This window comes from Centropristis striata, chromosome 13 (genome assembly GCF_030273125.1).
Source record: "Centropristis striata isolate RG_2023a ecotype Rhode Island chromosome 13, C.striata_1.0, whole genome shotgun sequence".
Lineage (NCBI taxonomy): Eukaryota > Metazoa > Chordata > Actinopteri > Perciformes > Serranidae > Centropristis > Centropristis striata.
In genome coordinates, this window is record NC_081529.1 from 10,380,621 (window position 1) to 10,392,622 (window position 12,002).

A 12,002-nucleotide genomic window follows, 5' to 3' on the forward strand; every position below is an offset into this window, starting at 1 on the left:
CAATTTTAAGTGATTAGACATTTTTATTTAATTAGTGTGGACATTCTGCATAATGAGTATTTTTACTTTTGATACTTTAAGTACATTTCGATGCTGAAACTTTTGTACTTTGCCTCTGTAAGTTTTGAATGCAGGACTTTTACTTGTAGTGGAGTAACTTGACATTGTAGTATTATTACTTATACTTAAGTAAGGGATCTGAATACTTGCCTGTTAGTGATGCAGCTCATGGTAAGTGTAGTTCATAAAATGTAGTCTAAACAGATGAAAAGAAGTCTACTAGCAACAGAAACCTCCCCCCTCCCCCCCAAATAAATAAATAAATAAATGAATAAATAAATTAAGAAAAATAAAGAAATATGATTACCATGGCAGCTACGTATGGAAAAATAACTAACCACACAATTTGTATATTAGAAACCTACAACCGCAGTACTAATGTCCATTTAGAAGGAAAGTACACCTCTGTATAATTCGCCAAAAAAGTACTCTTGAGAACGTTAAAGCCTGTAGACTGAAAACTCAGTAACAAATAGAAAGTTTTCCTCAGTACAGGCAGCACTGCAGTTCTCATTTCTGTTTTGTTTTTTCTTCCAGCTATGAACTGTCGAGGCAGCTGGAACCTCCTGTGGACTTGTGTTCTCCGACTCCCTGGAGCCACCGTACACTCACAAAGAAACTCTCCTCGTGAGTACTGTGTGGTGCTGTGGTCTGATTTGAATGTTCAAACACACACAGTACATGCACATGTCACTGTGCACACACACCTGCACAACAAGGTTATAATAGTTTTGTTTTTTCATTAGTTTTAGTTTTAATTTTTTTATTTTTTTTATTATCTCAAATTCAGTTAGTTGAGTTTATGAGTTTTTAGAGTGAGTTTGCTAGTTTTAATTAGTTTTTATTTTTTGGAAAATGCTTAGTTTTTGTTTAGTTTTTATTAGTTTTAGTGTTAGTTTTTTGTAATGGGGTATTTGTTGGGTGCCAGATTTAAAAAAGTCACAATAAATGTTCCTTTATTTCCTTTGTCTGATCCAATAAGTTTATTAAGTCATAAAACCAGTTGAAATAGATTTCATATCAACCAAAAAGGTTTACGTATGAAAAAAGTTGACAAAGACGAAAACAAAGGACTTTTTCACTATAATTTTAGTTAGTTTTAGTTAGTTTTGTTAGGTTTGTTAGTTAGTTATCGTTTTTTTTTTTAAAGTCTCGTTTTTATTTTTATTTCAGTTATCGAAAATGTTTTTTCAAATCTAGTTTTAGTTATTTCGTTACTTTTCGTTAACTCTAATAACCTTGCTGCACACAACACTTGAAATCACAGCATTCACAAATAGGGATGGGTACCGAATTCGGTACTTTTATAGGTACCGACCGAATTCCGTCGGTACTACCGAGTACCGATTCATGTAAAATCAAACGGTACCATGTTTCGGTACCTAAACGGCATTAACTTTAAACTGATCATTGATTTCAACCTGTTTTCATTTAACGTCTTTGATTAACAAGCGTGCTGACGATCGCACTATTTTTTATTTTTTTATTTACCTCCTCGTCTGGTCCTGTCTGCTCACCGCGGCCACTAGCCACTAGCTGCTGCCCTCTTCCAACCCGGCGCATAGACGAACAGCCCGGCTCTCGGCCTGCTAGCCGCAAGCTACTATCTCTCCAATGTCTCTACCCGGGCTTGGCCTTCGTCTGCCTCCAGATTGGACCTTCCTTACTCCGTTTGCTCTCTCCATTCTTCTGTAGACCAGTCATTAGCAGCTAGCAGCTAGCTGCTGCATCTCTGGTCCTCTGCTAATACTCCGCTCTTCAACTCAGGAATATTACCTGCCGCTTTACTCCAAACTGCCTCGCTGAAATTAAATCCCTCAGACTCCTGCGTCATCCTCGATATGTGCACAGAGCAGCCCGACTCAACTTTGTTTATTCCAACCATGCCCACCATACTGTCTGACCGGTGCTGCGCCGCACAGCTACGACGTCATCACAACAAATCACACGTGCACTTGCAACCTTTCTTTTTTCTTCTCCGTGCACTTGCCAGAGAGCGCTCCTCTGCATTCTTTGATAACACTGCAACTTTCATGTTACAAAATGCACGTTCACTCAACAATAAAGCACTGCTCATCCTGGATTTTATATTGTTTTGATATATTTTTTAAAGTTTATATTTTGAGAAATGAATATGTTGAATTGAAAAAATTAGATTTATTATTAAACAAATTAACATTTATTACCACATAAACAAACGCAAAAGTACCGAAAATTGGTACCGTTGAGTACCGGTACCGATTCCCAGGTACCGGGTATCTGCACCGTATCGGTTCAAATGTGAAAGGTACCCATCCCTATTCACAAACTGTATTTGCATTACCACCACATGGAAGGAATCGATTGTCTTGAGTTGTTGCAATAAATTCTTTAATATTATATAAGCATATATAAAAACAGTAAATTATAATTATATAATGAGATTTCTCTCAGATACAAGCTCAAATGGAATCTGTCTTCAGTCTCTTGACAGTGAGCGATGGCTTTAAAAAAGTCCCTGCGGACCAGATCAGCGTCTCATCTTCTGGATCCAGTGGATCGGAGATGGAGGATCTCTCCTCCCCAAACTCAGCCTGCTCCATCAGACTGCAGGTAAACAGCTGTTTGTGTGCCTCATTGTTCTCTGTCCACAGTGGTGTCTCTGTTTGTCCTGCTGGGCCTTCCTCTAATGGGCCTCTGTGTTCAGCACAACATCAACTATTTACACTTCACAAACAATCGTTTCGTTTTAAGCAGGCAAACAAACCCTGAAGCGTTTCTAATACGATGTAAAATGCACTCATTGGCTTTGAATTCTGGGAAACTTGCATAATCTCCCTTCTGAAAAGATCCTCTTTAAACGGCCATTGAAACTAGAGTGAGCCCTTAACAGGAAGAATTTAAATGGGTCAGGTCCTTACTGGGTTGGAGTATGGTTTGTGTAATGGTGCACGGTTCTCACTGCACTTCTCTGCATAGCAATCAACTCTAGGAACTAAAAAGTCTTTGAAAAGACCTATTCTCCTAACGGGCATCACTGCTGCCAAAAAGATGCTGGCTTTACACTGGAAACCTCCACATACAGTCACCAAGCCCCATTGGATTAACACATGCATTGACATCATAAATATGGAGCTTTCAGTGGCAAGAATGCTCGGTGCTGGAGCTGATACTATCCTAGCATGGCAAACATAAGATAAGATCAAGGAATTACTGTAATCAATATTTTTATTTGTATCTCTTGTTAAAACATGGCCTCTCATGTCCTGTAAGAGTTTCATAGAGATCCAAGTTGGAGGGAAGGGGATCGCCGCCTGGTCCCTTTTTTTCCCCCATTTATTTATTTATTTTTAATTTATTCATTTATTTATTTTTTAATTGAATTGCAATGTAGTGGGGCAGCTTAGCTAGAAATGATATAAGGAGTGTGCATTTTATGATAAAAGCATCAAATTTGGTACACTTGTAGCCAAAGACGTATAGAACAAAATTAAGTACGACAAATTTTCAATACGACGGCTATTTTCAAGATGGTCATTTTGTGTCTTTTTTTAGTCATTTTGTGTCTTTTTTTAGTCATTTTGTGTCTGTTTTTGTCGTGTCATTTTGTGCCTTTTTTAAGTCATTTTGTGTCTTTTTTTAGTCATTTTGTGTCTTTTAGTGATCTTGTTTCATTTTGTGTCTTTTTTTTAGTCATTTTCCAATGGCCGCCATATTGAAAATTTTCCGTGCCTCCACATCTAATTTTTTCCGATATGTCTTTGGCTACAAGCATACCGAAAGTGACGCTTTAATCATAAAATGCACAATCCTTCTGTTTATCTGCCCCATTAATGTACCTTTTACTTTTATCGGACTGCTGTACTTGTTTTTCTTTAAAAGCAATGAAAAAAGAAAGTACAAATTCTTTGGGCACTCTCTTATATTTTGTCTCTCGTCTCCTCCACAGTGCTTTCACAGCTCTTGCAACAACGTTTCTGAGTCCTTCTCTTCCTCCTTGTCTTGCTCGTCATCGTCCTCCCCGTGCTCCTCCGCGGTCTCCTCCCCCGACTCCCCCACTCTGTCCAGCTCCTCCTCTGACTGTCAGACGGATCTCAGCTCTCCAGCCTCGTCCTGTGGCGGCGCTCGGCCGAAGCCCACTCTGGCCTCCCACCACAAGCGATCTGTGTCCATGACCTCCCTGCCCCTGTACAACCGTCAGGTGGCTGACTCCTGTATAGTCCGGGTCAGCGTGGACCTGGGCCAAAACAACGGCAACATGTACAAAAGCATCCTGGTAAGTACTGATTTTATAATATTAGATCTTCTGTAATGTAAAAAAAATAGTGCAAAGATGCTGTTACGACGAAAGTTTGATGTCTAGGAGACACAGGAAGTAACATACAGAATAAACCCAAAACTAGGCAGAAAAATGGGACTCTTTTAACAATGATCATATTTATTTACATGCAAATGAATAGACAGAGGTAAACCAACCAAACACCACAGAAAAAGAGGAAGCAACTAAATCATCAGGGTCTCCAAGGCCAAAGTACCAAACAATAGTCAACCACTAACTGGAAAATAAGATTCAGCTAAATCAAACAAACAAAACAAAATCAGATTAAATATGTGTTTCCACACTGTATTGATGACTTCCTAATAAACACTTTTCTGTCCTACTTGTAAGCCAGCATTAATTGTAGCCCTGAAAATACCCAAAGTAAAACATTGAATATAATCATGGTGCAAAATTTAGGCAAATATCGTTTTTCTTTTTTTCTGGAACTAAACTAAATATAATGCATCTGTAATATAGTAGGGATTGATACTGATATCAGATATCAGGTCGATACTGACAAAAATAGCTGGATCAGGTAGCTGATGCTTTATTATTATATAAATAACATAATTATACATTTATATTCATACAATTTTAAATAAAAAAAACTGAAACAGTGCATGATACAGAAAGTGCAGTGAATATTAATTGTTTATTTACATGCAAATGAATAGATAGAGGTAAATCAACCAAACACCACAGAAAAAGAGAAAGCAACTAAATAATCAGGGTCTCCAAGGCCAAAATACCAAACAATAGTCAACCACTAACTGGAAAATAAGATTCAGCTATATCTAACGAACAAAACAGACAATACTGAGCTTCCTCACTAAGCAAAAAACAGGAGAAAAAGGGTTAACAGAAAGAGTTTCCAAAGATATTCAGTTTACGATAATATAAAACTGAGGAAAGATCTAAATCCTCACAATGGAGAAACTGCAAACAGAGAATGCAACGAGAGGAGGTTTTGCTTCTTATACGGTTTTTCCACACAACTTCATCATCTTTTCCTTCTCAGTCACTGAAAAATTCACAATGTGAAGATGCAAATATTGTTTGTGAATTCTATTTACAAGTTTTATAAGTTTTATAAGTTGTAACATCGCCGCCTTAAATACAAACAGGTGCACATGAGCATTTGTTATGATTTAGCTATGTTACTCCTGATCACAAATTTGCAGGTTGACAAGTTTGCTCACACAGCCAAACATCTAGCAGGTGCACCAACACATGGTATGCACAATATCATACATGTTTACAATTGCATCTCCATGGAGGTCTGCATGTTGCACTTTTCTACATTGCATCTTCATCGTAGCGCCTCAATATCTCACCTCAAGATTTGACTCCACTCTGGCACACTGTTTATTTTCTTTATATAACTTATAGGTCCCTTGTTTGTCTGCATATGTTGTGTCCGTTGTTGCTGTTTGCACTTTATTGTTGTATATTATATGTTGTGTTGTATTCTGCCCTACCAAGCCTAACTGCTTTAACTACATTTTTGGTCGAAATTGAGTTATAACTAAAAATTAACTCCTTTATGTCTGTTTTATCTTGTGACAAAGTTTTAGATTTCAGTTTTGCTTTAATTCAGAGAAATAATGATATAAAAATTGTAGTAACTGGGGTTCACTTTGACTGAGACATTGTAGCCTTGTATTTCTCCATTGTGTTGAATAGTGAAGACAAGAATAATAGAAATTATACGTTTATTTGATAGGGGAATTATCATCTAGATCAGGGGTGTCAAACTCAAATACACAGTGGGCCAAAATTTAAAACTTGGACAAAGTCGTGGGCCAACATTGATATTTATTGAAAACATTGACCTAAACAAGTTCAAACGAAATGGAACAAGCAAAGCTTGATATAACTTAATATTGCAAACATGCAAAATCGAATATCAAATAAAACAAACAAACACATCAATGGCATTAATTTCTTAAGTAAAATTTAAATAAAAATCGTATGTCCCTTTATTTTATATGCGGCCTTCTTTAAATTTAAATTTAACAGTAATCTTTTTCCACAGGCTAAAAATAAATGTAAGAATAAAATAACAAGAATAAACCAAATGACTAATAATAATATCCTTCAATGAATGTGCAACCATTCAAGCCCATGCCTTGAAGAAAAAGAAAAAGTGCATAAAGACAACTTTAATTGTTGCTCAGTTTGCTATACACTGATCTACTGTGTTCAAGCCAAAACACGAGCAGAGCATTCTGGGATTTGTAGTATTATTTGTGCTGTATAATACCGGTGGGCCAGCTCTGGTTGTCATTTGGTATTTCCTCGCGGGCCAAATATAATTATACTGGGCCAGAGTTTGACACCTCTGATCTAGATAGTGATTACGTTAAAAAAAAAAGGTGATACATTTATATTAAGACTAAAATATAACATTACTTTATAATATTGGGTCTAAAATACACAAATCTTTAAATATAGTTGTTAAACACTTTTAAATACACTCATAACAAAATCTATTTGAAAATGTTTATTCACTAAAAAAAAAAATATAAAAGCTGAAAGAAGACACCAACATTATAGTTACTGCACTCTGTTTTTACTATTAGCACCTTCAGCAAAACCAGAGTGCAGTAACTACATTTTTGGGGTCAAAGGTCAAATATATCTTTTGAGCATAAAAATTACATCATCAACACATAGAAATAAATGTCACAATATCACTTACCTACCTATAACGCATTTGGTTGGCCAGTTAAAAAACACAAAAAAAACTTTAAAGCAGTTTTTCTCAGTTTTACCCTTTGAGTAGTTACTGCAGTTAGACTTTGTAGGGCAGTATTCTACTTGCACATTTGGAGTATGGGGAAATTCAATTTCAGTCCTCTGTGTAACCTGTTGCATTGTATGGTTGACGATGAAGTTCACTTTGATTTTGACTGTGATTGGTCAAAGTGCAACATTGCAATTGACTTTATATAACACAGAAACTGTTTGTCTTTCACAGTTGACCAGTCAGGACAAAACTGCCCAGGTGATTCAGAGGGCACTGGAGAAGCATCACCTGGAGCACATGAACTGGCAGGACTTCAGCCTGAGCCAGGTCATCTCCCAGGACAGAGGTCAGATAACTCATTATTACATAAAGAATAGTTGCACTGCAGAAAAGGTGTGTCTAAAAACAAGATAAAAACACTAAATCTGAGGGAAATGATCTTGCTGCATATAACAGATAAATTAAGATTATTAGATCTAGAAATAAGCATGTTGAACACTTAAAATGAGAAATTAACTTAAAACCATATTAACATATGGAATTTTGCAGTAAAAAGTGTTAAACAAAACAGAATATGTTTTATATTTCATATATGCAGGATGCTAAAAAGATACTACTGAATTTAATCGCATTTTGCAGAATGTTTTTCTTGTTATTCTGACCCACATCTTCTGCACTGCAAAAAATGTGTAAAAACAAGATAAAAACACTAAATCTGAGGGAAATGATCTTGCTGCATGGACAGATAATTTCACTTGACAAGATTTCTTAAATTAAGATTATTAATCTAGAAATGAGCATGTTGAACACTTAAAATGAGAAATTACCTAAACTTTATGTAACACTTCTAAATCTAAAGTTGTTGTTTTTTATCTTGGTAAGAAACAAATAATTGTCAGGTCACTCTGCTCGGGCCAGTTCATCGCTGCTTGCAGCTTTAATTGATCTTGTTTTAAGAGTTCATTTCTTATTTTAAGCGTACCACTTGCTTATTTCTAGATTTAATAATCTTAATCTAAGAAATCTTCTGAGGTGAAATTATCTGTCCATGCAGCAAGATCATTTCCCTCAGATTTAGTGTTTTTATCTTGTTTTTAGACACACTTTTTTTGCATCGTGAAAATAATGCTACTGATAAAAAAGAAAACACCCCTGTAGAACCTGATAATGTAATAAATTCCCGATAATGTAATAACTCCGATAATGTAATAAAAATCTGCACTTGAGTCCATTGAAAATGTAGTAAAACCTGGTAATGTAATAACTTTCCATTAATGTTATACTTTATTACATTATTGGTAAATAGTGTATTACATTATTGGGAAATGCACTTTATTACATTATTGGGAAGTTATTACATCTATCAGGTTTTATTACAGGTTGTATTACATTTTCAATGGACTCAAGTGCAGATTTTTATTACATTATCGGGAAGTTATTACATTATCAGGTTTTATTACATTTTCAATGGACTCAATTGCAGATTTTTATTACATTATCGGGAAGTTATTACATTATCAGATTTTATTACATTTTCAGTGGACTCAAGTGTATATTTTTTTACATTATCAGGTTCTACAACGCCTTTACTGATAATTTCTCTTTTTTTCTCTTCTCAGAGCTGCTCATACCGGACAAAGCCAACGTTTTCTACGCCATGTCCACAACGGCAAACTTTGACTTTGTTTTGCGGCAGTTCTCCAAAGGCCAGAAGAAACCGCTGAAGGCCACGTCCAGTCTGGGGCGCTACACAAAGAAACAGCTCTAGTCTACAAACCCTGAACCTGGATGAGCTCACTGGACTCTGTCTTGAAAATGTTATGATTACTGACAAGATGACGCAAAAGCACTTTATGAAGAAGAACAGAAACGGTTGGAGCCTAAAGAAACATCTGGATCAGACATGCTTTTATTTCCTGTCATAATAAAATAGATGTGAATCCTACAAAAAGAACCCATTCCTTGACTTTATCCCAAATTCTCACATGCTTTAAGTGCATGGGAGCAAGTGGTTGACTCCAGCTCTGAGACTGATGTTAGACGTCAACACGTGCCCCATACATGAACATTTAGATATGCCTGGCCAGCTCCCAACACAGCTGGCTGCCATTAATATCCTGTGATAAAAAGGGAATGTCTGTCAGCTGCAGTGTGAAGGACGTGCAGCTGATAATGAACTCCTGACGCCCCTCAGCAGGTTGTCAGACACTCGAGATGAGATCACCCAGCGTGCCGTGCCATCTGACGAGTGTGGGAGGGTTCTCGCCACAGATCGCCATGTAACCGGGGAGTTTCTGCTCCTGCGGCGTTGCTGTGATACTCATCGTGTGACGCTAGCAGCCCCGACTGGAAGGATGGCATTCCTGAGCCGGGGTAACCATGGCAGCAGCAGAGACTTTGATGGACAGGATGTACAAATCTCTATCTCGATGAGATAGGGTTGTGTGTGCTTTCAGTGTTAGTCAGTGCAATGAAGTTTTGATCTTTTTTCTAATGTAATGTATTTATTTGCACCCTGGTTCACTTTAATCGCACCTTTGTTTGATTTTCACGTTGTGATGACTCACTCTGTTCACTGCAAAAAAGGTCTGTCTAAAAACAAGATAAAACACTAAATCTGAGGGAAATGATCTTGCTGCATGGACAGATAATTTAACTGGACATGATTTCTTAAATTAAGATTATTAAATCTAGAAATAAGCATGTTGTATGCTTAAAATAAGAAATTAACTCTTAAAACAAGATGAATTAAAGCTGCAAGCAGCGATGAACTGGCCCGAGCAGAGTGCACTGACAATTATTTGTTTCTTACCAAGATAAAAAAAACTTTAGATTTAGAAGTGTTACATAATTTATCTAATTTATTTATAATTTCACTTGACAATATTTCTTAAATTAAGATTATTAAATCTAGAAATGAGCGTGTTGTACGCTTAAAATGAGAAATTAACTCTTAAAACAAGATAAATTAAATGCTAATTATTTGTTTCTTACCAAGATAAAAAATAAAAAAACTTTAGATTTAGAATTTAGATTTAGTTAGATAATTTATCTTGTTTTTAGAAACCCCTTTTTTGCAGTGTGGTTTTTAAGTTGTCTCTTGTCTGGTAGGAACATTAGAAAAAATATCAAAACAGACTTTAGTTTTAAACTGCTTTAATTTTAGAGATGTCTTATTTCCTGATGAATATTTAAAATGACAATAAGATTATTTTAAATTTTAAGAATGAGGTTTTTTTTTTTTTTACTTAAATTGTATGTAATTAATTTGGTTCAGACTTGTGAAGCCTGGATGTAACTGGTGCTTAAATGGCTTGATTTAAAGCTTTTGGAGGAGTTTAGATGTAATCATTTCAATGACGTCAACTGACACAAAGACTCTTGTGACATAGCTGATAATGATCATATTTCATGCAGTGAACGCTCTAGGGAGTATTTGCAAAGAGGATAAATTACACACTGTACGGTGAAATCACAAGTTTTTATCACTCTGAATCCCCCTGGTGTGTGTGGGAGTCCAGAGCCTTGCTGAAAGGTCGAGGAAGCTGTCGAGGAAAGAAACCGACGTCTCACTCACCTCTTCAGTCTACACTCTCTGCACACATCTTTGAAACGCTAAACACTTTTTGTACACTCTTGGGATTAATGAAGAGAATGTTACAGTTTAAAACAAAATGGAATTACCAGTTCAATAAAAAATACAATAAAATTGGATCAATATGTATTTCCACACTGTATTGATGACTTCCTAATAAACACTTTTCTGTCCTATTTGTCTGACTGGTTTATGCTATTACACCTAATGTAGCCAGTAGTGGGGTTAGTTTTTCTGCTATAAGGAAATGTATGGGAAATGTGTGATTTTTTATTTATTTATTTTAGAAATCATTTTAAAATCCAAATGAAAATTCCAAATCATAATATACAGCAAAACATGATCTTGTAAAAAGGATAACTCCAAAAGCCTTTAATAAAATACAGGATATTTATCTCCTGTATAATAATTCCTATTTCTACCTGATTCCTATACCTAACCCCAAAAGTAGTAAGTCCAAAGAGTATAAAGCTTTAACACAATGACAAAAACACATCAGACAGTGGTACAGCAGAACAAAACACAGCCACCCAGGCTTGAGCTACACATTTCGACAGTAGTTTTTGTTTTAATCTCTTCTTAACCCTTTGATGCACAACATGGGTCTAAAGTGACCCGATAAAGTTTTATGTTTTATATCTTTGCAATAAATTATTTTCATCATTCAGTATTCCAGGTTTTCCTCAATTAGTTTGTTTTTGATCATCATACATCCTTATTTCATGTTTTCCTTGATTCATTTTTTAATAAATAATTAAAAATCCCTTTTCGTGTCACTACTCTTCTAATGCACAACATGGGTCAAAAATGACCAATATCCATTTTTAGACGAAGTAGCTTGCTAAGCTAACTACTGAGCTAACTTCTTGGCTAAGTAGCTCGCGAAGCTAACTACTTAGCTAACTTATTGGCTAAGTAGCTCGCGAAGCTAACTACTTAGCTAACTTCTTGGCTAAGTAGCTTGCGAAGCTAACTACTTAGCTAACTTCTTGGCTAAGTAGTTGGCTAAGTAGCTTGCTAAGCTAACTGCTTAGCTAACTTCTTGGCTAAGTAGTTAGCTACGTAATAATACAAAAACTTTTTTTTTCATAAAGTATGAGAGGCAAAGTGGAAATAATGCTCTGTTATCAAAAACAAAATATTTAAAGAATACTTCTAGGAATATTCAATCATAAAATAAGTTGTTATCAAAAGATAGAGCACAGAAACACACAGCAAGCATTAAATAACATGAAGGAAATGAATGCGGGTCATTTTTGACCCATGTTGTGTGTTAGAAGATGTTGTGCATCAAAGGG

General features: G+C 35.8%; 1 protein-coding gene across 2 annotated transcripts in view; it reads left to right on the forward strand.

The window, feature by feature from the left end:
• The window catches only part of LOC131983711 (ral guanine nucleotide dissociation stimulator-like 1), a 27,681-nt gene extending 16,801 nt beyond the window's left edge, over window positions 1–10,880 (forward strand). For both annotated transcript variants that reach the window (XM_059348489.1, XM_059348490.1), the window contains exons 13-17: window positions 598–687; window positions 2,523–2,652; window positions 3,989–4,315; window positions 7,341–7,455; window positions 8,729–10,880. In XM_059348489.1, the coding sequence (XP_059204472.1) occupies window positions 598–687; window positions 2,523–2,652; window positions 3,989–4,315; window positions 7,341–7,455; window positions 8,729–8,877 (811 nt within the window). In that variant the 3' untranslated portion in view covers window positions 8,878–10,880. The remainder of the gene's footprint in view (window positions 1–597; window positions 688–2,522; window positions 2,653–3,988; window positions 4,316–7,340; window positions 7,456–8,728) is intronic.
• The last annotated feature ends 1,122 nt before the right edge of the window (window positions 10,881–12,002 follow it).